General features: G+C 35.9%; 1 protein-coding gene across 5 annotated transcripts in view; it reads right to left on the reverse strand.

The window, feature by feature from the left end:
• Positions 1 to 5019: 5019 nt before the first annotated feature.
• SMAD5 (SMAD family member 5) overlaps positions 5020 to 27599 on the reverse strand; it is a 50704-nt gene continuing 28124 nt past the window's right edge. For 2 of the 5 annotated variants that reach the window (XM_033409867.2, XM_049707298.1), the window contains exons 4-7: positions 25161 to 25280; positions 13542 to 13763; positions 11519 to 11775; positions 5020 to 10073 (exon numbers count right to left, since the gene is read on the reverse strand). In XM_033409867.2, coding sequence (XP_033265758.1) covers positions 9930 to 10073; positions 11519 to 11775; positions 13542 to 13763; positions 25161 to 25280 — 743 coding nt within the window. In that variant the 3' untranslated portion in view covers positions 5020 to 9929. The remainder of the gene's footprint in view (positions 10074 to 11518; positions 11776 to 13541; positions 13764 to 25160; positions 25281 to 27599) is intronic. The other 3 variants (XR_004478238.2, XR_004478237.2, XR_004478236.2) reach the window with 3 other exon arrangements.

Here is a 27599-nt window from a genome sequence, read left to right on the forward strand (position 1 = left end):
TGCAGCATCCTCTGGCCCCCACCAACCTCTCCAGCCTCATCCCCTCACACTCCTCTTGCACTCCAGGCTCAAGACACAGTGGCCCGTTGATCCCTAAAGCCTCTCTGCCTAAGCTGCTTGTCCCCCCTCCTTCATCCAGCTAATGCCTCCTCATCCCTCAGGTCTCTATCTCTTCCTCAAAATGGATCTGCCCGAGTTCTCAGAGGAGGTCAGTTACATTCATTCACAGCCGCCGATCAGGTCCCTTACCGCAGCCATCAAGTAACTGTGTTGTAGTTCGTGGCCTAACGTCTCCCCTCTACTGCCGTGTAAGCTGTAGGAGGTCAGGGACAGCATGTGCCTGCTCTGCTCACTGCTGCTTTCCTAAGGCCCAGCATAGCGTTAAGCACAAAATAGACACTGAATAAGTATTTGTTGACTGGAATATAATGGAAAGACAGCTAGAGGTTAAGGTAAACTCTTGCCTGTGGGTTCTTCATCCCAACACTTCACCTTTGATTTGCTGCCTTAAACTAAACTTGCATCAGATGAAATATTGAGTTGAACACTCCTCATTGATCAGGCCTCCAACTGGCCTGTTTCCTGGAGGTAGTAATCCACCAAGTTGTTAGCAACTGACATTTCTTGTCTCCATCTATGTAACACTTCAGTTATTATTGTATCCTGCAGAGACTAAAGAATGTGCAATTTAAAAGTCTGTACCTTTAGCTATTTCTGCTTGAATTACTCCTTTTCCTGCAGGGAAGCTGAGTTCTTTACCATGTCATTCATATGCTTTCTGAATCGCCTTGACTAAGAATCAACTAAATCACTACTTCACATACTGACTCCCTCACCTCTTCTTGGACTTTGATCAGAGATTTCCTTCTCAATGAGACCGTCTCTAGTTTCTGGATCTAAACCTTCAACCACCTTCCTTCTCCCGCCCCTGACATTTCAAATCTTCCTTTCCTACCTTTTCTCCTTAGAACTTACCACTACCCTATATATTTTTTGTCTTATTTTGTCTCCATCAACCGGAATGAAGATGCTTGAGAGAAAGTATTTTTGTTTTATTCAGTTTTTCCTCAGCCTGACATCTCATAGGCCCTCAAATATCAGTTAAACAAATGAACAAACAACCTGATACTGCTCACGTAGGACCAGAAAAAAATCGAGATATTCGGAAAAACAGGAGTAGAGCCTGTTTTTTAAAGTCTCCTTGATTCTCCATTTCTGCCCCTCCTCCACCCTCCAAAATTCATCAAATAACCCTAACTAGATAGAGACTGAAACCACTAAACTATGTTATAGTTTCGCTTTCCATGAGGGCAGGAATGACTCCCTGCGGCAGCTCTGCGGCCGAGCCTGAAGCCTGACTTGCAGTAAGCACGCAATAAAGGTCTGGTGAGGGTAAGTGAAGAAGCAAGTAAGGACTCGCCAGGTTACAGCCTGACTGTTACAACAAAGAGCACTCCCCACCTCCAAGTTTCCTTTCCACATAACCTTCCAAGAGTAGCACAACTCTGTCGCCCTCATCCCTTGGCTCCCGTGTCCACCTTGAGGTGGCTACTCTAGTTCCTGCCATGCTATCTGCATTCTAGCCACTGGGAAGGGGGGAAAAAGCAAGAGGGCTCCTCTGTGGAGCATTATGCCAAAATGACACGTATCATTTCTGCTATTATGCCAATGGTCAGAGCTTAGCCGCATGACTGGCCACAGCTGAAAGGGAGGCTGGGAAATGTGGTATGCAGCTGGACAGAGGTGTTCAACGATTAAGGAGAGAAAATGGGTATGGTAAACGTCTAGCAGTTTATTAAACAGACAGTAAAAGGACAGCACCTTTCTTTTCATATGAAGATCATCTTTGCAGGCTCCCTGTTCATACATAACGAGTTTGTGCTTGCATTCATCATCTTCATCTTCACTGCCATCACTAACTTGGCCTAAACAAATTCTGTAAAATTCACAGAATTTTATGTAAAGAAAAGACAACCAAGGGATGTTTACCATTAATCTTAACTAATGTCTGCATAGCCCTTCAAACCCTCCTCTGCTTTCTCTCCCCCCACAATCACACACGCACTCTCTTTACCAAAATTAATCTTTTATTCTGAAGTACAAACACAGGTCACTGTTCTGTTTCTCAAAGGCACTGCATAGGGTGCCCCCACCTGAATGCAATTAAAGGCCTGACCCTCAGGCACAACAGTTGGGGGTGATATTATGGAATCTAAACCAGGGCACTAAAATCTAACTACAGGGTTCTTAACACTGCCGCCCCTGCCCCTGTAAGCCATGAACTAAAAAGCACACTTTTTTTGTTGTTGTTGTTATTTTCTCTTGTCAAATACATCAAGGAAACTGTGCCCTTTTGATTCTCTGGGAAAATATTAAATGTCAACAGGTTAAAGCTCCAAGTTGCCTGTTAATTTTGTAGGTTCTCTAAGCAACAATCCAGGAGCCTGATAACTTTGGGGCAAAGGTCCAAAAGCTCAAAGAGAAAGAATAAATATGAACGTTCTTAGTTGAGTTTCCCCCTTTCTTCTCCTATGAGGTGGGTAATAAAGAGATCTAATAAAGTACTGAGCTCCAATCCATTCAATTAAGTATTGTCTTATTACATAATTTAAAGCTAAATTCTAGTATAAAAAATCATATCTGGTTTCAGTACTCTCATTCATTCAACAAATATTCGACTGCTTACAATATATCAAAAACTGTTCTAGCAGTGGGAACACATATCTGGCCACAGCTTACATTCCCATGAGATGACACAGTCTATAAACAGGGTAGAGAAATAAAACATGTAGGATGTTGGACGGTGATAAATGCTATGGAGAATGAAAAACTTTTTTTTCTTTCTCCTTCTTTTCCAAAGTCTTATTTTCCTTCTTTCTGAACGCCTTCCCAGATTAATCCCAATTGGCTCCTTCTGTCACTTCAGCAGTCTCATTAAAATATCTGGAGAGCTAAGCTTGATGTAATATGTTTTGGAAAGGTCTGCCATTCAACAAAACAAGAGACAGCTCAGAGGACAATGCTCTCTTGGGGATACAGAATTCAAGAAACACTTTGGAACCAAACCAATTTCTCTTAGAACCCTTTCAAAAAAGGAGCTATAGCTTCACCCATAATCAGCTAAATTCTTGTCAAAGAAAGGAAAGGACTGATGTAGAATGACTACCTGAATAGTTTAGAAGGATACATTCACAGATGTTTAGTGGTTCACTATTGGTTTGGGATTTTTAGTTCATACTTTTCTGTACTATTAAAATTCTCAGCATTTATCTCAGATAAAACTATTATTTAAAATGAAATAAAAGGTGACAGGAAAGGGGTAAGAGATTAAGAAAAAGTATAAGAAGGCTTTCAAAATCATCCCAAACATCAAAAAACTGCCTCACGAAACACCCCTCACAGCAACTATAACACACGTCCACTTGAAACAATATTGATAATAATCTTAACCACCAACCTAAATCCTCCTTCCACCCCCATGCAACATACTTTAAGATGGAGATAGTTAAGCAAGGTGCCAAAAACTCTTCCTTATATTTTCCCTATAGCCCCTTTAAAATACAACCACAAAAAGTGATTTAGACGGAAAGAACACAGGACTTTTTTTTTACAAAAGTCAGTTTATTAAGATAGGCTTACAAATTCAACAACAAAAAACACAGTAATATTTAAAATGTTAAATGGGAGGGGGAAATACTTTCTTATAGCCCGCTGATAGCCTTCTTATAAATATTTATAAAATATGAATTGCATCAAAACTGCTGTAATATGGAATAGCATTAGCCACTGAGTTCTCGCGTCTAAAAGAAAATTGAAGCCGCTGTCACAATTGATCCCTGTCACCTGAACTGTTTTGGCTATTGCAATTTGAAAACTAATTATCTTAAATCTGAGAGAAGCCAACACCACCTCTCACTGTTCACCGAAATCTTTTGCCAGAACAAATGTTTTTAAAGTATGCTTCTAAAACAGTGAACTTGCTACTAAACGCCTTACACTTGAAATAAAAAAAAAAAAAGAAAAAAAAAGCATAAGAAGAAACTGATTTGCAATTTGCAGATATGGATTCTTTTGATGAAGCCTTTTCTCTAAAGAGAATAATAAGAGCTTTTATATTTATTCTTTCAGGTTAAAATATTTAGTTTGGGTTTTTCTAGTGGGAACACATGGATTTTCACCATCCCCTTCTAATTAGAATAAGTTTGTACTTCTTGTATATACAACACAGAAGGTAGTAAAAGTAGGCAGGCATTTGGTGGGGATGACAAAACTAATCTGTGATTTTGAACTTCTTTTAAAAGGAGAAAATTAAGAAAAACAAGGCTAATTCGCAAAGTGGGTAATCAAGGATTAATCTACTAAGGTCAAGTAGCATCAGAAATAATTCCTCTGATTCAAAGAAGTAGCAGAAATGTAAGAGATGATGGTTATGATAATAATAATAACAAAAGAGTTCTGATGTGGCGGGCACTAAGTACTATATTTGTATTACTTTATTTAAACTTCCCCCAAATCCTACGAGTAGACTTTTACTTTACAGATCAGGAAACTGAGGCACAGAGTGGTTAAGCCTAAGGGCACAGAGTTAAGGAAGCTCTGAGGTCCAGGACTCAAATGCAGGCAAGCAGACTCCAAAGCCAGCTCTGCTAACAACTATTCTGTCTCTCAATCATCTGGTCAAGACCTCTAATTTTAGATAGAGCTAGGGAAGGGAAATTAGTGGTTAAACTAAAAAACCCCAGACTCTAGATTCAAATCCTTTTTCAAAACAAAACTAAACTAACAAAGAAAAACACATCAACTCTCTTATAAACAGAATAGAAACATACTGATCCTTCTGAGGAAACCTCATGCTGGGTGGAAAGGCCTAGTATATTCAATTTCTATCGCTAGTGCACAAACAGATAACACAGCCGGTCACAGCAACTGATAATCTCATCCTTTTTTATAACTTCACTCAATGAAACATGTTAAATCAAAAAAGAATAGCCCCCAAAACAAACAAAAACACACATTAAGCAGATTTTGAGATTTATTAAAATAAAGTATTAGGAAACAATATCCAAAAACAAAGTTCTTAAGAGTTATGGCTTTGAAAAGCACAATATAGTAAAACCTAATACATTTTTATAAGTATCAAAAAGATAACAGAATTGAAGCATGTTGCTAGAATTTCATTTTCTACAACATAGAAGAAGAACAAGTACAAGTAAGAAGCAGACCTAGAGTGCAGCCAGTGATTTGGTCTTTATCATCTGCATATGAAATATCTTTTTAAGAGAACATGGGCAGGATTACACACAAATACCCAGTTTTCATGATTACAGTCCTACCCAATTTTAGCATAAGTGATTTTCAAAATGCAACTTTAACCAACCACGTTGAAAAGAAAAGCACTTGCCCAACTATTATCTCCAAGAGTCCCTACAGTTAAAATACTTTATGAATAAATCAAAGCAACATCATCTCCAATGGTATTAGAAGGGAAAATCTGATTCTAAAAGACTTCTTCTTTACTTGGGATTGTTTGGCCTCACTGGAGTTTTGTTATAGCTAACACCAGCTAGTATTAAGAAGGTACTACCTATCAACAGGGTAAAACAAAATCTACCTCTACACAAAATTTCAAACTTTTAAAAAACAGTTATCTTCAAATAAATCCTTAAAGGACAATGGTTTATGACGAATTTAGGAATTTTAAGAACTGAATTATTTGGACACAAACCTTTTTCACTCTGTCATAAATAACAGAAGAATCCTGCTCTGAGACTAGATCTTTTCAACAAAACAACTCACCACGTGTAGCAATTGCTACAGCAAATATTACAGCATAAGCTCTTATTTTTTAAAAAATTTGGTATGTAAAATCCTTCTCATTGGTTTTTGTAAATCATCCAATTTTAGGGTAACACCTCAATCATAATAACTGCATTTTAGAAGAGAAGTTTCTATTATGAAAAATCCAATATAACAAAGGCTTGACAAATACTCTTACCTCTTGTAATTAGGACATGCTAAACTTCAATCCAGTGAATTACAAAGAACTAACTAAGTTTCTGTTTAGCAGGTATGGAATAGAATTGTTTACATAAAAGAAATGCCTCAAATTCTCTCTCCATACATGCATCTTCTGTGAGAAGGAAACCTCCCCAGTCCCACCTGTTTTAATGAGGAAAATGCTACTCTCCAGGGGTTGAAACAGGCATCAAACCTGATATTACCACCCAAAAAGCTGCGCTACTGAATATCTGAGGAGATGCCCATAAACCAATACTTAGGAAAACTCCTGCCAATAAAAATCACCAAACACTTCTAAAACCAGCAGGCTATCTACTACCTTAAAAGATTCTTGCTTATCTAGCTGATGGGTATAATGAGGACACACATTCATAATTCCTACCAGAGAGATTAAGTGAGGATTTAACTAATAAGACAAGGAAGAGCTCTGAGCCTCTTAAAAGTTAATAGGTCCAAAATTTAAATCACCATCGGAAGCTGAATTTAATAATTATCAAAAGATTTTTCCTTCTTCAGAAAGTATAAAAGATATTAATATATTTTAAGTAGGAGAATGATAATGATCCAAAGTAATATTAAGCAAGCAACTAGAAAAAGTATAAAGAAATGGAACTAAAATGGTATATTAGATGCTCTCTGTAATAGAAATACAACACTTAAACAGGTACTATCAAAGTTGAATTTAGAGTTTCTCTGCTACTGGCATGATTTCATTTTTGTATAAACTTTCTCCTTTAAAAGAACATTATTACAGGGGAACTGTTTCCCACAGGTACTCTAAGATAATACTGAAGGTTATATAATGTGAGCCCCAGTCCTTATCTTAACAATAGATTCCAAATCTGAATACTTACTGATCATTTTACATCCTAAAAGAATGTCTTACTCTCAAATGTTATGAAAAGTATAAAATAGCTACACCCTCTTTCCATACTATTAAGTATAATTTATTGAACTACCTATTGACAGTAATCTTACTGTGGATTTCACCTCAGAAACCCAGACAATTCTATTATCATACTGATAGTTTACTTACATAACAAGAAAATGTAAGAAGTGATTTATAGTCTGATATATATATTTGACATTTAGATTGATGTCTTCCTTAAATTTTCTCTAAAGAAAAAACGTTCACTTCAGTAGATCAGTAACATGCCTACTAGTTTATATTCCATAACGTAAGCCAGGTAATTATGTAGAGATGTTAGTCAAATGCACCTCTTAAATTATTTTTTCCAGTCAGCATCTTTTTGTTGCTTTAATACATTACTGAGATTAATTTCGATTCTGTTCCTCTTTTTGCATTTACCAAACTGGCTGTAGTTTTATTATTCCCAGACTCTGTCTTTTCAGCTGGCATGTATTTATTTCAATGTTGTACATGCTATAAAATGTGATTTTTCTGGTTGTGATGATGTTTTCATAAATTTGACTATAAACCATTCTGGAGATTAAATGAAAGCTTAAAACCGTAATTTTATGAAATGGTTTCTTTCAGAGGTGCTTTTTTCATTGGTAGAATTGTACTTAGTTTTTTTAATCTCACTGGCTAATTTTTATTTCCCATCCATTCCTGTACTGAGCATCCTCAGGAATTATAGGACCAGCTGGATTGAATGAAGTTTTCATATAAAACTCAGGGATGTGGAGTTAACAACTTTTAGGAAATACAACAGGCTTAATTATACTTCTATATGAAACTCTTACCAGTTAATTGCTTCAGTACTGTCATTCGAGACACAGCTCCTTAGAGAAAACACAGAGAAAGCCAATCACATAAAATCTTGCTAACTCTAAAGGCTGTTACATGAATAAAAACAATTTTTAATTAACTCGGTTGTAAGCATCAATAAAACAATTCAATAGTTTCCACCAGCTCAAGCCCACTGAAGTTGATTGCATGTATCTGCCAGTCAACCTAGGTAGTTATTCTACAAATTTGTTCCAAAGATTGTGCCATGAGCCTGTTAAGTAGAAGAATGATGTAAGTAGCTAAGTTCTATCACTAAGCAAACAAACCTCTTTTGTGTGGCTGACACAATTCTGGAAGATTGCGAATGCATGTCATGTAAAACTTACGTTTAAGGCTCAGGTGACTGTCAGAAAGTTTCCTTTTACTTAGCAAAGGACTGTGAGCTGGAACACATATGGCACTTCATCTGAGAGAACTAAAACCATCCATTGGCTGCACTTTATAAAAGCAATAAATAATGTTATGGAAAACAAAAGGAACTGCATTCTCCTTTACTCAAAAAATGCATTTTTTTCCTCATAAGAGCACAAAGGGCAAAGTAGAAAGTCAAATGAAACTAACATTTTAAACAGAAGACTGACATGGCTCCACATATTTTTAAAAGGCACTGGAAAATAAGCTTCTTCTAATAGGTAAGTTAGGTGATTTTTTTTTTCCAAAATAATGTATTTGTTCTTCATGCCATAACTAAGTGTCCATCTGACTGCTCCCTAGAAAAAGAGGTTAAGAGTCCTTTACTCAAAGCCCTTAAGCATGACTGATTAAATGAATATTTTAGAGTTTTCATGTCTTTCCTCTCTGAGGATTGTGGAGACTGGTATCCACATAGGTGCTAAAAAAAATGGAAAAAGAGCACCCATGGTAACTGAGAGAATAGTCTGTATTCTTTGATATGTGAATGTTTTCAAATCAGCTAGCTCAATTCATTTAAGCATCAGACAGGTGGCCTCATCCTTGGGGCCAGACTGAAGAGGCTCCTATGGCTACAGGACACAGGTCCTTGCATGGGGAAACAGACACAAGTAAGAGCAATGGGATGAAGTACATGATTTTCCAACATTAATATCATCCTGCAGGGAATTAAAAAGGCACCTTCAATTGGAGCTACAGAATAACAGTCTTACAATCTAGGTTGAAAATACAACAAAAGCTAGAAAAAGCATAACTTCCTATAACTGTAATCTATAAATTGCAGTGTTTAATACAAAAGGGGTACCAAGGAAGCAAGGATGAACATGTAAGTCCAAGTCACTTGAGTGTGTTTCACAAAAGGTTACTCTAAAAACTATCACCCATCAAAGTGCAAAATAAAAGATTAATGCATGTCAAAATTAGAGTTCTTGCAACATTGGCCAAAAGCAGCAAACACAACTGAACAAGGCCGTGCATGCACTGTCACTAGCTATAAAGTAGTACTTATGACAGATTTGAGTAAATGACATATACTGGAGATCCGTTGTTTGCAGTAAGTTTTTTTAAAAAAAGGAAATATTTTACAAAAGATAATATTGAGTGAAGTCACAATACACTGACAAACATTTAGCTGTATTAAATGTAAATTTTATGTCACTTAGAAAACTATCACTTGGCTTTTACTGAACACTACCTGTTAGAGCAGTGCATAGTGTTCCTTCAAATAAAAGACTTTTTTTTTATAGTTTCCTTTAAGCCCCTACCATATGCTTTTATAAAACAATGAATTACACTTTTTTAAAGCTGGTAGGACTAAGAAACTGGTAAAAGTACAGCTTCTGGAGAATCAAGAATAGAACGGAAGACTCTCATTGAACACCTTCTTATACTGTTATAATTTTCATCATGTGATCTATTACTTTTCCAAAAAAATTTAACAAATAAAAAAACTGCTGGGACAATAAGGCAAAAGTATGTTCCAGTTTAAGATCAATGCCAAACTTCTGAACTGGGGCACAATACTCACTTTGCATCTTTCACAACACTTTTGAGAGTTAATCACATGCACATGAATACAAACAGATGTTGATTCATCACAAAAACAAATGTATTGGTCACAATTATGTAGAAAAAAAATAAGCTGTAATATCTGTTTTCCATGTAAGCTCACAGCATCTGTACTGAAATTTTCCCTAAAATTATAACAAGTCCACTAATAATATAACTGAAAAAGAATACTTCTACACTATGAAACAGAAGAAATGGGGTTTAGAGGGGAGCCCATCTGAGTGAGGACTTTATCCAGCCACTGAAGAGGCCCATGAAGATGAATCTCAATCCAACATGGGGTGCTGGTAACATCTTGCCGGTGATATTCTGCTCCCCAGCCCTATGAAAATGAACAGATAACATGGCAAGTCACGTTTTAAATTGTCAACCAGTCGAAATCAATTTCAACACACTAACAAAAATAAACTTTAACAGTAGAGATATACAGACATACCTAAAGGAAAAACTATCACAAAACCAATCTTAGCATTCACCATGAAATTAAAAGCAACACAATAGCTGCATCATTATAATAACATATAATCCCTTAATAGAAACCCTTGGAACAAGATATGTTTCAGAATTCTTTTTTTTATTACTTTTAGGAAGTTAATAATGGTAAAATACCTCATAATTAAAATATTAATATTCCTGCAGTGAGCTAGATTCTCTCTTAATGGGATAAATAAAACTCAAATATAACCTCATGTAAGTTCACATCAGATTTTGTAAACAAAAAGTTTTCGATTTTCAGGGTTTTTTTTAAACATCAGATAAGGCGTTGTAAATCTGATCAATGCATACAAATGTAATTAAAGTGGCAGTCACATATCATTATCCTTTAAGATGGGAAATTACTGGGATGAATTGAGCTGGACCACTTTAGCCTAAAACTCCAAAGAGTAAAACAGAATTTTTCCACTTCTATTTGCCTGAATTTAACTAGCTCTCTGCTTTACTGCTTACAGTAGTCCTGGCCCAGGAAAAGTAAGCAGCTGTGATGAGGGTGGATTGGGAGACTAAATTGAATATGCAAAAGCCATGTTTCTATAGAAGGCAAGGGAAATGCCTTCAGGGCTGTTGATAAACTGCTGCATAAACAGGCCTATAACAAAGCCTATAGCAAGAAAACACTGGGCTGTGGGGCTGTGGGCCAAAAAGAAAAAAAACGTACACAGAGCATTTGACAATTGCTCTTCTTTGGCTAAATCCTTAAGGAACAAGCAGGTACAGGACAGGTTGCTGAAATATAACACCAAAATTCTTTCTAAATTTTGCTTATGCACCATCATTTGGAATACCAATAAAATTAGGCCAAGAGCAAATGATAAATTTGAAAAGTTCTTTGAACTTTTCAAATCCTTAATAACAGACCTTAAAACAAGGAAAATAATTTTAGTATGGTAAAGAATTCTTTACATCAACCTAATGGGATCCAATAATGATTGAAACTGCTGAAGCTAAGGAACTTAAAAAGCAATTTTAATATTAAATGCTTTCTAGCAATTTAGCCTTTAACTGAAATTCTTTTATAAACTCAGCCCCTATTCAATATCAATATCAATACTGAGCACTTTATAATGTCTGGATTATAAAATAAAATCTTAGACCAATCATGTGGTTTAAGTTATAAATTCAAGAATTTTATTTAAAAACCTATTAAATCAGGTAAAAAATAGTTACTACCTTTCATTTAACAAAGACTTTTTAAAATTATAACCTACAGACATATAATATACATATTTACAGTGACTCAAATTAAACTACAGGTCACAACCCACTCACCTTGACAAAACTCATTCGAATGGTACACATTTTGGTAAGCTCATATACTGCCTCAAATCCATGGTTGACAGACTGAGCCAGAAGCTGGGCAAACTCCTGATTGTTAAAAATTTTGAGGCTGCAGCTGCTGGGAATCTTACAGACAGTGGTAGGATGAAAGCCATGATGAAAGTTGCAGTTCCTACTCTGTACAAATATGCTGCTGTCACTGAGGCACTCTGCATACACCTCTCCACCAACATAGTACAGATGAACACCTTAAAAAGACAGGCATTACAAGAGTAAACTTAACAAAGCAGTATAATGAAATCGAGGAAGTTGTATGAGGTGCAACCAAGAATAACCACTACACATAGCAAGTCTTCAGACAGGAGCTACCACTAGATGGCCTTATGCTGCCAAAGATAATCAAGAGGTTAATGTGCCTAAATCTAAAATGATCCTCAAATAACTAAGACTTAAGCCTCAAGTTGGCAGCATATTAGGTTATCAGTTCTCAGGGTTTTTTTTTCCTTTTCCAACAATCATTTATCATCTCTATGAAAGAAAGCAATGGCAAAAAAAAAAATCCCCAAAAAGCACCTTATGATGAGTCCTTTCAAAGGAATTCTTAGTGCTATCAACTATCATGAATAGCTGTTTGGCAAAAAGTTTTGCACTCTTTTTGCTAATGGAAAGGTCTGCAGCATTTAAAAAAAAAAAGAAGCTAAGTCACATATGTAATTTCAGGTCATAGGAAAAGCCTTTAAATGGCAGATGTATTTTACTTTCCTTTAAAAAAAATGTTTTGGGTATTTAAAATATATATAAATAATATATGAATGTTCAATATTTAAAAATTCAAATTATATAGCTAGAGCTGAAGTTGTTCCCAACTTTTCTCTACTGCAAATAGTACTAAAAAGACCATCATAGTACACACATGTGAGTCACAGACTAGTTTCAGGCTATGACATTAAAAACTAGTTTTGCTTCTGGGCAAATGAAAATGAGCCATGGAAGAAAGGATCCTAGAACTGTATACTGGGAAAAAAGAGGAAAATGATTCTAGAATTTAAGAATTCACCAAGTAGATTTCTCTTAAATTATTCTACTGCAGAATGAAAAATCAATGCATAGAAGTGAGGCATTTTACCTAAAAAAATCATGGCAAGTTGACAGTTCTGTCAAAAAAGAATGGAAACTTTCTTTCCAACTTATTTTTGGACATAGTATTTTTCTGAATCTCTTCTATAAGAAATCATTTTACAATTAAAGTTATTTACCTTTTGTTCCTAATTTGGACCAAGACTTCCTCAAGTCAAAGAAGCAAAAAGTAGCAAGTGGTAAAAACAAAACTTCTTAAAAGAGAGGCAAACAGCTCTACCTGGGATAGGTTTCCTTTCTGACCACTTGATGCATGAGACATTTCACTGCAATGTGAAAAGTTCCTTGTTTGCTGTGGCAACTATCTTGCAGGATGAATTATAAATAAAACCCTGTTACCTGAATTTAAAAGGTGGGAGAAGTGGCAGTGAAGCCATTGAAGACTTACGTCATTCAAACTGGATATCCTACCAGTAACCCTGTTCCTCTAACATAATGGAAATTCTTTCAAGTCTTCAACCCAAAATATTCCACAAATACCATAATTTTAAAATTTTAATCCTTCACTAGCATTCATATATTCTACAAATATTTCTTGTGTATGTACTATGAGCCAGGCAGCATTCTAGTTGCTGAAGATATTGTTGTGAACAATGCAAATTTCTGTACAGCTTGTATTTCAGTCAAAAAGACTGAAAATTAAAAAAATAAACACAGAATAGTATGATTTCAGACCCTAAGTACTATGAAGAAAAAATAGGTAGGATAAAGAAAAGAAGTCTGTCTTTACTTAATACATTTTTCAACATCTCCAACTTGAGGGCAGGACCATGCCTTAAGCTTCTTTGTATGCCCCAGAACCTTACACAATGCAGACTACATAGCAAGCACAACAAATGACTGAATTCAACTGAATGTAGGAAAATGACAAAAGTACCTTTTCCAATATGTCGTCTGGTGTTTTCAATTGTTGAATTACGATTAACATTTGACAACAATCCCAAGCAGAATCTACTTTTGTTATTTGAAGGGTCTGTGAATCCATCTACTAACACACTAGTAGAAGATGCATGAAAAGCTTCCCCAACACGATTGTTTAATTCATAGTAGACAATTGAACACCAATGTTTGGGCTCTTCATAGGCAACAGGCTGAACATCTGTGAACAAACCAGACAGAAAAAATGTTTAATGATTATCAGAAACTCCAGGCTCTGTGTTTCCTTTAACCCAACCCAAGCACTATATGAAAAAGAAAATTTTCAGATATTTCACTTAAGTCTCACTGTCCTTCCTGACTTTCAGTCTGTTTGTATGTTTGTTTTCAAAAAAACAAACATCAGAAATGCCTTGATCATAACAATTTTCAAAATTATACATATACACGGATAGGCAACATCACATTTTAAGTTATTTTTCTAGCAGAATCTAATCCAGGTTTAAATTTGAGATGACAAACCTCTGTTTCAGCAAACTGAAAGACTTAACTATACCAGTATCTGTAAAATTATTTTAAACAAAAATTTGAACTAAAAAACTAAGTAAGGCTCTTAGCAAACTAGGAATAGAGGGGAACTTCTTCAACTTGAGATAAAGAACATTTACAAAAAACTTACAGCTAACGTCATACTTAATGGTGAAAAACTAGAAGCTTTTCTGCTAAGATCAGTAACAAGACAAGGATGTGCTCACCACTCCTTTACAACAACACACTGGAAATCCTAGCTGAGGCACTAAGACAAGAAAAGGAAATAAAAGGTATACAGATTGAGAAGGAAGACATAAAACTGTCTGTTCTCAAACGACAAGATTGTCTATGCAGAAAATCTGAAATGACTGACAAAAAAACTCCCAGAACTGATAAGCACTTATAGCAAGGCTGCAAGTTGTAAGGCTAATATACTAAAGTCAATCACTTTCCTATACCAGCAATGAACAAGTAGAATTTGAAATGAAAAATTCATTACCATTTATATCAGCACTCAAAAAATTAAATATTTAGGTAAAAACCAAACAAAATAGATATAAAATCTATATGAGGAAACTATGAAACTCTAAAGAAAGAATTCAAAGAAAAACTAAACAGAGATATATAGTCCATGTTCATGTGTAGGAAGCCTCTATATTCTTAAGATGTCAGTTCTTCCCAACATGATCTACAGAGTCAATGAAATCCCAATAAAAATCCCAACAAATCATCTTGTGGATATTGATAAACTGATCCTAAAGTTTACATGAGGAGGCAAAAGACCCAGAACAACCAACACAATATTGAAAAACAAAACTGGAAGACTAACACTATCCAACTTAAAGACTCACTATAAAGCTATAGGAATCAAGACAGTGTGGTATTGGCAAAAGAACAGAGATCAAAGGAACAGAATAGAGAGCCCAGAAATAGATCCACATAAATATAGTTAACTGATCTTTGATGAAGGATCTTGGTTACTTCCCCAATAATAGATACAAGATAGTCTTTCCAACAAATAGTATAAGAACAACTGACATTCACAGCCAAAAAAATGAATCTAGACACAACATCTTACACTATTCATGAAAATTACCTCAAAAATGGATCACAGACCTATGATACAAAACTATAAAACTCTAGAAGATAGCAGAGGAGAATATCTAGATGACCTTGGATAGGGTGATGGCTTTTTAGATACAACACCAAGGCACCATCAAAAGAATGAGAAGACAAGCCACAGAATGGGAAAATATATTTGCAAAAGACACGTTTGGTTAAAGGACTGTTACACAAAATATACAAAGAACTCTTAAAACTCAACAAGAAAATGAACAAGGTAATGAGAAAAACTGGTCAAAGACATGAACAGACACCTCACTGAAGAAGATATACACATGGCAAATAAACATATAAAAAGATGCTCCACATTACATGTCATCAGGAAAATGCAAATTAAAATTGCAAAGAGACACTACTACACAACCATTAGAATGACCAAAATCCAAAGCACTGACAACACCAAATGCTGGTGAAGAAGAGGAGCAACAGAAACTCTCATTCACTGCCGGTGAGAATGTAAAATGGTACAGCCACTTTGGAAGACAGTCTGTTGACCTCTTACAAAACTAAACAAACTTTTACCATACAATCCAGCACATGTGTTCCTCGGTATTTACCTAAAGGAGTCAAAAACTTATGTCCACACAAAAACTGCAGAGAGATGTTTATAGAAGCTTTATTCATAACTGCTAAAACTTGAAAGCAACCAAGATATCCTTCAAGAGGTGAATGGATAAATAAACTGTGGTACACCAGACAATGGAATATTATTCAACACTAAAAAGAAATGAGCTATCAAGCCATGAAAAGACATGGTTGGTGGGGGACTTAAATGTATATTACTAAGTGAAGAAGCCAATCTGAAAAGGCTACATACTGTAAGATTCCGATTACAAGACATCTGGAAAAGGCAAAACTATGGAGACAATAAAAAGATCAGTGGTTGCCAGGGGTTAGGAGAGAGGGAGGGATGAACAGGCAGAGCACAGAGGATTTTTAGGGAAGTGAAACTATTCTATATGGTAATATAATGATGGCTACATGTCATTATTCATTTGTTACAACCCAAAGAATGTTAGTACAAAAAATGAATCCTAATGTAAATTACAGAATGGTAGTTACCAAGGGGGTAAGGTGAGGGGGAATGGGGAGTCATTATTTAATAGGTACAGAGTTCTATTTGAAATGATGAAAAAGTTCTGAAAATGGATAGGAGTGATGGTTTGCTGAATACTGTGGATGTACTCAATGCTACTGAATTGTACACAACAGAGCCCCCAAAGTACAAGAAGCAAAAACTAACAGAACTAGAAGTGGAAATAAATATTCAACGGTAGTAGCTGGGGACTTCAATCTCCCACTCTCAATAATTGATAGAACAATTAGAAAGAAAATAAGCAAGGATACAGATGATCTGAACACTACTGACCAGCTTCATCTAACTGAAATCCAGAGATCCTATGACACCCTACGACATCAGAATATACAATTTTTTCAAAGGCACATGGAGTATTGTCTAAAAGAGACTATATGTTTTGCCAAGGGTTGGCAAACCTTTTCTACCCACCCAAATGGGCAAATCCAGCAACATATAAAAAGGATTATACACCATGACCAAGTGGGATGCAATACCTTAGGTTTTGCAGGCCACGTACTATCTGTCATATATTCTTCTTCTTCTTAACAATTCTTTAATAATCTAGAAACCATTCTTAGGTCACAGGCTATACAAAAACAAGCATAAAACAAGTCTCAACAAATTTAAAGAACTGAAATCATACTAAATATGTTCAAAGCACACAACAGAATTAAATTAGGAATCAACAACAAAAAGAAATTTGGGAAATCTTGACATATTTGGAACTTGATAAACATGCTACTAAATAATCCATGGGTCAAAGAAGAAACCACAACGGAAATTTTAAAATATTTTCAACTGAATAAAAATAAAGACAAACAAAAATAAAAATTCATGGGATGCAGTTAAAAGTGTGATTAGAGGGAAAGAAATAGTTTTTAACACCCATATTAGAAAAGAAACAACTCAAATTAATAATGTAAGATTCAGAAACTACAAAAAGAAAAGTAAACTAAACGTAAACTTGCATTCTTCAAAGCAAGAAAAATGAAGGAAATAAAGATTAGAGTGGAATTCAATGGAAGAGGGAAAAGTTGTCATTCAAAAGATAAACAAAGGGCTTCCCTGGTGGCGCAGTGGTTGACAGTGTGCCTGCCGATGCAGGGGACACGGGTTCGTGCCCCGGTCCGGGAAGAACCCACATGCCGCGGAGCGGCTGGGCCCGTGAGCCGTGGCCGCTGAGCCTGCACATCCGGAGCCTGTGCTCCGCAACAGGAGAGGCCACAACAGTGAGGCCCGCGTACCGCAAAAAAAAATAAATAAATAAGGTAAACAAAATTGACAATCCCTTAACTAAACCAACGAGAAAAAAATAACATGACACAAACTACCAAAATCAGGAATTAATACATCACTACCAACTCCTACAGAAATTAGAGAGATTATAAAGGATACTACCAAAAACTTTATGTCAAATTAGATAATTTAGATGAAATGGACAAATTCCCAGAAAGACACAAATTACCAAAATTGACTCAAGAAAAAACAAACTCTGAATAGACCAATATAATAACTAAAGAAACTGAATCGATTATTTAAAATCTTCCCACAAATAGAAGTCCAAGCCGAAATGGCTTCACTGGTAAATTCTACCACATATTTAAAGAAGAAATAATACTAATACTTCAAAAACTCTTCCAAAAATTGGAGGGAACACTTCCCAACTCATTCCGTGAGGCCATTATTACCTGACAGCAATACCAAACAAAGACATCACAAGAAAATTACAGACCAATATCCTTCATGAATATACAAGCAAAAATACTCAACAAGATATTAGTAAACCTGGCCAAGCAATATATAAAAAAGGATTATACACCATGACCACATGGGTTTTATCCTAGGAATACAAGGTTGGTTTAACATCAGAAAATCAATTCATGTAATACACCTTATTACTAGAAAAAAAGAACAAAAAACTCACATGATCATCTCAGTAGATGCAGAAAAAGCTTTTGACAAAATCCAACATTCATTCATGATAAAAATTCTCAATCTAGGAATAGAAGAGAACTAACAATTTGCTGGCTAGACTCTCTAGAACAATACTGAACAGAAGTAATAAAAGCCGACATCATTGTCTTACTCCCAATTATAGGTGGAAAGTAATTCAGTTTTCTATCATTAATTATGATAGCTATAGGTTTTTCATATATGCCCTTTAATAATAAGAGAGAAGGAGAAGTTAAACGCATTCAGATTGCATAGGAAAAAAAAATACTATTTTTTATTCATGGATGACATGCTCCTATATTTAAAAGACCTTAAGGAATCCACATATGCACACACAAAAAACCTACCACTAGAACTAATAAATGAATTCAGCAAGATTTCAGGTTACAAGATTAATATACAAAAATCAACTGTATGTTTTTAATTAAAAAAAATTTTTTTTATAGTGACCAATAGAAATTTATTTCATTAGTTAGACCTGAAACCACTGCATTAATGCCATTTTGAAACTAACCTTTCAGGGATTTAACACAGTTGTTCTTTAACAACAGACCTTGGTTCATTCACTACTTAAGACATGATTATTTAAATTAAAGTTAATTGGTTTCCTTACTCTCCTTTAGGGCTTTAGGCTCAGAATATTTCTATTAGAAAAATCTAATTTGTCTCAAGTTCCTATTTCTAAACTTTAGAGTGGTTAAAATGCTCTTATATTTTAAATCTTTGTAGCAAAAATTATGTCTAAAATTACAGCTCAAACTGGCAAAGCAATTAAAGATGCAGGTGACGCAAGTCTTTTTTTAAGTCTTTTTCATACAGTTTTACTGAGATACAATTGACATATGGCACTGTACAAGTTTAAGGTATACAGCATAATGATCTGTCTTACATACATCATGAAACGATTATCACGATCAATTTAGTGAACACCCATCATCTCATATAGACACAAAATTAAAGAAACAGAAAAAAACTTTTTCCTAGTGATGAGAACTCTTAGGATTTACTCTCTTAACAGCTTCGTATATAAGATACAGCAGTGTTAACTACATTTATCATGTTGTACGTTATATCCCTAGTACTTCTTTATCTTATAACTGGAAGTATGTGCCTTTTGACTGCCTTCATCCAATCAATTTTATTTCTATCTACCAATGAAGAATTCAAACTCGAAATTAAAAAATTCTTCCACACACCTAGCAATAAATTTAAAAAGAAAAGAGAAACATTCCATGTCTGTGTACTAGAAGGGGACAGCAAATCTCCCCAAGTTGATTTAAAGAGTCAATGTGACCTCTATCAAAGTCCAAGGAAGAGTTTTGGTGGGGGACAGAAATTGACAAACTGATACTAAAATGATATGAAAATATGCAAAGAATGCAGAATTGCCAAACAATTTTTAAAAAGAAGAACAAAGTTGGAGGACTAACACTTCTTGTTTTCAAAACTTACTATAAAACTTTAGTAATCAAGATGGTGAGTACAGACATACAGATCAATTTTTTGAGCAACAAAAAATTGAGAGTCCTGAAATAAACTCTTAACAAAATTGAGAGTCCTGAAATAAACTCTTAAATTTATAGTCAACTGATTTCTGAAAAAGATGCCAAGACAATTCAGTAGAGAAATGATACTCTTTTCAACAAATAGTGCTAGAACCAACTGGATGTCTACTTGCGCAAAGATGAATTTAGACCGTTAACATACAAAAACCTTAACTCAAAATGAATCATAGACATAAATATAAGAGCTAAAGAACTTCTAGGAGAACACACAGGAGAATAATTTTTATGACCTTGGGATAGACATAGATTTTTTAGATGTAACACCAAAAGCATAATCCAGAAAAAAATTGATAACTTCATCAAAATTAAAAACTTTTGTGCTTCAAAAGACACCAATAAGAAAATGAAAAGACAATCCAGAGATTGAGAGAAAATAATTGCATATCACATATCTGAAAAAGGACTTCTATTCAAAATATATACAGAACTCTTAAAACTCAATAATAAGACAAACAAAGGACTTCTATCTAAAATATACACAGCACTCTTACAACTCAACAATAAGACAAACAACCCAATTAAAAAAATAAGGCAAAAGATTTAAATAAGCCAAAGAAGATACATGAATGGCTAGGTACATTAAAAATGTTCAAAATCATTACTCATTAGGGAAATACAATTAAAACAAATGAGACACCACTTCACACCCATCAGAATAACTATAATCAAAAAGATAAATAATAACAGTCTTAGGAGGATATGGAGAAACTAGAACCCTTATATGGTACTGGTAAAAATGTAAAATGGTGCTTTCACTTTACAGTAATTTTGTAGTTTCTCGTAAATACTTAAATTTACCCTGTGACACAGAAAAATAAAAAAAAGACCTATCTGCAAATGTTGATTACAGCATTGTTCATGCTAGCCAAAAACTAGAAACAATTCAAATGTCCATCGACAGACAAATGGGTAAACAAAATGTGGTATATCCATAAAATAAAATACTGTTCAGCAATAGGAACATTATTGATACATGGTGCGACATGGATGAATCTTGAAAACAACACAATTTGTGATTCTATTTATATGAAAAGTTTGGAAAAGGCAAATCTACAGGTACAGAAAACAGATTAGAAGGTTCCTGGAGCTGGGGACAGGAGGGGATAGACTGCAAATAGGCACAAGGGATATTTTTAAAGGGTTATGAAAATGTTCCAAAACTAGATTGCGGTGATGGTGTAAAATTTTACACATTTACTAAAAATCATCGAATCATACAGTTAAAATGGATAAATTTTATGGTATATAAATTATTACTGGTTCAAGATGGCAGAGTAGAAGGACGTGCTCTCACTCCCTCTTGCGAGAGCACCGGAATCACAACTAACTGCTGAACAATCATTGACAGGAAGACACTGGAATTCACCAAAAAAGATACCCCACATCCAAAGACAAAGGAGAAGCCACGATGAGAAGGTAGGAGGGGCGCAATCACAGTAAAATCAAATCCCATAACTCCTGGGTGGGTGACTCACAAACTGGAAAACATTTATACCACAGAAGTCCACCCACTGGAGTGAAGGTTCTGAGCCCCATATCAGGCTTCCCAACCTGGGGGTCCGACAACGGGAGGAGGAATTCCTAGAGAATCAGACTTTGATGGCTAGTGGGATTTGATTGCAGGACTTTGACAGGACTGGGGGAAACAGAGACTCCACTCTTGGAGGGCACACACAAAGTAGTGTGCGCATCGGGACCCAGGGGAAGGAGCAGTGACCCCAGAGGAGACTGAACCAGACCTGCCTGCTAGTGTTGGAGGGTCTCCTGCAGAGGCGGGGGGGTGGCTGTGGTTCACCATGGGGACAAGGACACTGGTAGCAGAAGTTCTGGGAAGTACTCGTTGGTGTGAGCCCTCCTAGAGTCCGCCATTAGCCCCACCAAAGACCCAGGTAGGCTACAGTGCTGGGTCACCTCAGGCTAAATAACCAACGGAGGGAACCCAGCCCCACCCATCAGTAGACAAGCAGATTAAAGTGTTACTGAGCTCTGCCCACCAGAGCAACACCCGGCTCTACCCACCACCAGTCCCTCCCATCAGGAAACTTGCACAAGCCTCTTTGATAGCCTCATCCACCAGAAGGCAGACAGCAGAAGCAAGAAGAACTACAATTCTTCAGCCTGTGAAAGGAAAACCACACTCACCGAAATACAGACAAAATGAAAAGGTAAAGACTTTGTACCAGATGAAGGAACAAGATAAAACCTCAGAAAAACAACTAAATGAAGTGGAGATAGGCAACCTTCCAGAGAAAGAAATCAGAATAATGATAGTGAAGATGATCCAGGACCTGGGAAAAAGAATGGAGGCAAAGATCGAGAAGATGCAAGAAATGTTTAACAAAGACCTAGAAGAATTAAAGAACAAACAAACATAGATGAACAATACAATAACTGAAATGAAAAATACACTAGAAGGAATCAATAAGACACTGATGAAAGATATTAAAGATGATATAAACAGATGGAGAGATACACCATGTTCTTGGATTGGAAGAATCAACATTGTGAAAATGACTCTACCACCCAAAGCAATCAACAGATTCAATGCAATCCCTATCAAACTACCAATGGCATTTTTCACAGAACTAGAACAAAAAATTCCACAATTTGTATGGAAACACAAAAGACCCCGAATAGCCAAAGCAATCTTGAGAAAGAAAAACGGAGCTGGAGGAATAAGGCTCCCTGACTTCAGACTATACTACAAAGCCACAGTAATCAAGAGAGTATGGTACTGGCACAAAAACAGAAATATAGATCAATGGAACAGGAAAGAAAGCCCAGAGATAAACCCACATACATATGGTCACCTTATTTCTGATAAAGGAGGCAAGAATATACGATGGAGAAAAGACAGCCTCTTCAATAAGTGGTGCTAGGAAAACTGGACAGCTACATGTAAAAGAAGGAAATTAGAACACTCCCTAACACAATACACAAAAATAAACTCAAAATGGATTAAAGACCTAAATGTAAGACCAGACACTAAAACTCTTAGAGGAAAACATCGGCAGAACACTCTATGACATAAATCACAGCAAGATCTTTTTTGACTCACCTCCTAGAGGAATGGAAATAAAAACAAAAATAAACAAATGGGACCTAATGAAACTTAAAAGGTTTTGCACAGCAAAGGAAACCATAAACAAGATGAAAAGACAACCCTCAGAATGGGAGAAAATATTTGCAAATGAAGCAACTGACAAAGGATTAATCTCCAAAGTTACAAGCAGCTCATGCAGCTCAATATCAAAAAAACAAACAACCCAATCCAAAAATGGGCAGAAGACCTAAATAGACATTTCTCCAAAGAAGATATACAGACTGCCAACAAACACATGAAAGAATGTTCAACATCACTAATTATTAGAGAAATGCAAATCAAAACTACAATGAGATATCATCTCACACCAGTCAGAATGGCCATCATCAGAAAATCTACAAACAGTAAATGCTGGGGAGGGTGTGGAGAAAAGGGAACCCTCTTGCACTGTTGGTGGGAATGTAAATTGATACAACCACTATGGAGAACAGTATGGAGGTTCCTTAAGAAACTAAAAATACAACTACCATATGACCCAGCAATCCCACTACTGGGCATATACACTGAGAAAACCATAATTCAAAGAGTCATGTACCACAATGTTCACTGCAGCTCTATTTACAACAGCCAGGACATGGAAGTGTCCATCGACAGATAAATGGATAAAGAAGAGTGCCACATATATACAATGGAATATTACTCAGCCAAAAAAAGAAACAAAATTGAATTACTTGTAGTGAGGTGGATGGACCTAGAGTCTGTCATGCAGAGTGAAGTAAGTCAGAAAGAGAAAAACAAATATAGTATGATAACACATATATCTGGAATTTTAAAAAAAATGGTTCTGAAGAACCTAGGGGCAGGACAGGAATAAAGACGCAGACATAAAGAATGGACTTGAGGACAAGCGGAGGGGGAAGGGTAAGCTGGGACAGAGTGAGAGAGTGGCATGGACGTATATATACTACCAAATGTAAGATAGATAGCTAGTGGGAAGCAGCCACATAGCACAGGGAGATCAGCTCGGTGCTTTGTGACCACCTAGAGGGGTGGGATAGGGAGAGAGGGAGGGAGGGAGACACAAGAGGAGGGGATATGGGGATATATGTATATGTATAGCTGATTCACTTTGTTATAAAGCAGAAACTAACACACCATTGTAAAGCAATTATACTGCAATAAAGATGTTAAAAAATTTTTTTAATTTAAAAAATAAAAGAAAAACAAAGAAGACATACAGCCAAGAAGCACATGAAAAGCTGCTCAACATCACTTATTATCAGAGAAATGCAAATCAAAACTACAGTGAGGTATCACCTCACACCAGTTAGAATGGGCATCATCAGAAAATCTACAAACAACAAATGCTGGAGAGGGTATGGAGAAAAGGGAACACTCTTGCACTGCTGGTGGGAATATAAATTGGTACAGCCACTATGGAGAACAGTATGGAGATTCCTTAAAAAACTAAAAATAGAATTACCATATGACGCAGCAATCCCATTACTGGGCACATACCCAGAGAAAACCATAATTCAAAAAGACACATGAGTGCTTCCCTGGTGGCGCAGTGGTTGAGAGTCCGCCTGCTGATGCAGGGGACACGGGTTCGTGCCCCGGTCCGGGAAGATCCCACATGCCACGGAGCAGCTGGGCCCATGAGCCATGGCCGCTGAGCGTGCGCATCCGGAGCCTGTGCTCCACAACGGGAGAGGCCACAACAGTGACAGGCCCGCATACCACAGAAAAAAAAAAAAAAAAAAAAAAAAGACACATGAACCCCAATGTTCAATGCAGCACTATTTACAATAGCCAGGTCATGGAAGCAACCTAAATCCCCATCGACAGACGAATGAATAAAGAAGAGGTGGTACATATATACAATGGAATATTACTCAGCCATGAAAAGGAACGAAATTGGGTAATTTGTAGAGACGTGGATGGATCTAGAGACTGTCATACAGAGTGAAGTAAGTCAGAAAGAGAAAAACAAATATCGTATATTATTGCATGTATGTGGAACCTAGAAAAATGGTACTGATGAACCAGTTTGCAGGGCAGAAATTGAGACACAGATGTAGAGAACAAACGTATGGACACCAAGGGAGGAAAGCGGTGGGGGTGTGTGTGGGGGGGTGGTGGGATGAACTGGGAGACTGGGATTGACATGTATACACTAATATGTATAAAATAGATAACTTATAAGAACCTGCTGTATAAAAAATAAATTTAAAAAATAAATTACTGCACCTCAATAAAGCTGGTTGTTAAAAGTGGCTAAGAAGTTAAAAAAAAAAGAGCAACAACAAAGTATTGTATTTCTCTTACCTCTGCTGGATATACTGGGCATAATCTGAGGAATCAAATTATTGCTTGTATCCATGGGCTGGGAATTATCTTGACCCATCTGATCATCTGGTGGCATATATGCAGGAGGAGGAGTATCAGCTAAGAGGAAGAAAATGAGACAAGTTAAGTCCCAAAAGAATAGTTAAAATCTTCATCCTGCTCAAAGTTAATCTAAACGCATCTGTAAATTCTTAAGATTACCAGCAGGATTCATTACTAAACATCAGAGACACACAAAAATGTAGGATGCTACCTTAGGGCAAGGGAAAAGGAGAAAAGACAGCACACCCATTAGCTACCAGAAACCTACTGCAGGTCCACATGAATTTGTTTCAATCCAGGATAGTAAGATCAGTGCTAAAATTCACTAAAATAGAATTCAGGGTCAAGAATTTTGCCTCCATTTGCTTAGAATCATATGCTCAGAGAAACTGCAACTACTGCAGGTCAATCTGAAGGCCACAGATTATCCTTGTTTAGATAGATATCTACAGAGACATTTCTGAATTATCAAGATCATCACATACTGTATGGTTATTTAAAACTGGAAAATAAAACCATGCTCTTTCAAAATTTGCCAACACTAACAGCAGCTGTCTAATTCTTCTGCAATGTCTTAAAATGGTTGCTCTGTCCTATTAAATGGCTAAATCCTATTAAGTGGCTCTTAGGAAACTGAAAGTTAACTAGAATATCTTTTGAGTTCCAACATTTGTGGTTGAAAACCTTTATAAAAGCTACAGCTATACTTATTTGTCTCATACTGTAAATACTGAATATAACTTGTTTTTCACCTCAACGTTTGTATAAGATGTATTTTGAGACAGAGCTACAGTCAGCACTGAATCTAGGACAAAGGATGAAAATTAGTTTTTGAACAAACACCTAACAGCAAGTTAAACAGTTGGAACTGAAATCCTCTTCAAAGAAACACAACACAACAAAATACAACTTCATCAATTGCTACTTCACTGCAGTAAAGAAACTACAAAGTATATATTTACATATGACCCTACTTACAACAGTAGGCATCCCAATATTTCTTGACACAGTGACCTCACAATTTACTCACATAAGACAGGCATGCCATTAACAAAATTTAGCAACTTTAAAAATCCACTTATGATCCTTCTTCAGGCAAATCGGTGCATCAGTTACCTAATTAAAGATAACTGGGGTTCATTTTAACCTACCGAAGTACAAAATGATTTGACAAGCAATGTAGCAAAGTTACAAAAAAGCACACACTTTAGAGTCAGAGAAACGTGGGCCTGAACCCCACTTACTAGCTGTGCGACATTACGCAAGGTATTTAAGCTCTTGGGGTTAATACCAGTTTCGTTTTCCATCCATAAAACAAAAAAAATCTATCTCACTTGGTTGTTCTGAAGATTAAATTTAATGTGGTATCTTTCATCACAGTATTAGTTACATAAAAGGCACCTGATAAATGGTACTTGGTATTATAAATTATACGAAAATATTTAACTTTACGTCAAATATAGCTACTTCCTTTGTTGCTGCTCTTGTTTTGGTAGAACTTAATTTTAATGCCTGATGGTATATATGGATTTAGTAATTTGGTCCAATAAATGGTCAATTGACATCTAACAACATTTTGTTTCCAGATTAGCTACTTTACTTCACATTCATCAGTCATTTTGTCTTTATGTTTTTGATAAGCTTTTACTACACACTGCCTTTACTGTATATAGGACTCCTCTCTATGAAACCTTTCAAATTAACACCATTTGGCTTCAATCTCTCAAGCTGCACTGGCAACCACTTGACACATGGTTATATCTATAGTTAGCAGTAAATGTATTTATGTGTTGCTATAACTTTGTCTATTCATTTAACAAATATTTATTGAGGATCTACTGCATACTAGATTCTGATATAGGTACTGGGTATGTAGCAATAAACAAAAGATGCTATAAAATCCCTGTTTTCATGGAGTTTATAGTCAAGACGGGGGAGGCTGGGGAAAGGCAGACTGTAAATAAAGACAATATATACTATACTGGATTGTAATACATGCTATAGAGAAAGATCAAGCAATGAGAGAGGGAAGGTGGGTTGGGAGGAGGGAGTGCAATTTTTAAATTCTATCTTATTTTATTGTCATTATTCTTAAAGGGTAATCTCTGATCTCCCCCAAATTGTGTTTGCTTTTTTAAAAAATTCAATTTATTTAAACTAAAAAAAATAAAAACAGTTCATCCACTTCCCCCACCACCTCTGGCAACCACCAATCTGTCCTCTGTATCTGTGAGCTTAGTTTCTTATTTATTTTTTAAGATTCCACATATCTTATTTGAGAGAGACCATATAGTATTTGTCTTTCTCAGTCTTATTTCATCTAGCATAGTGCTGTCAAGGTTCACCCATGTTGTCACAAATGGCAAGATTTCATTC

Source organism: Orcinus orca, chromosome 3 (assembly GCF_937001465.1).
Source record: "Orcinus orca chromosome 3, mOrcOrc1.1, whole genome shotgun sequence".
NCBI classification, from domain to species: Eukaryota; Metazoa; Chordata; class Mammalia; order Artiodactyla; family Delphinidae; genus Orcinus; species Orcinus orca.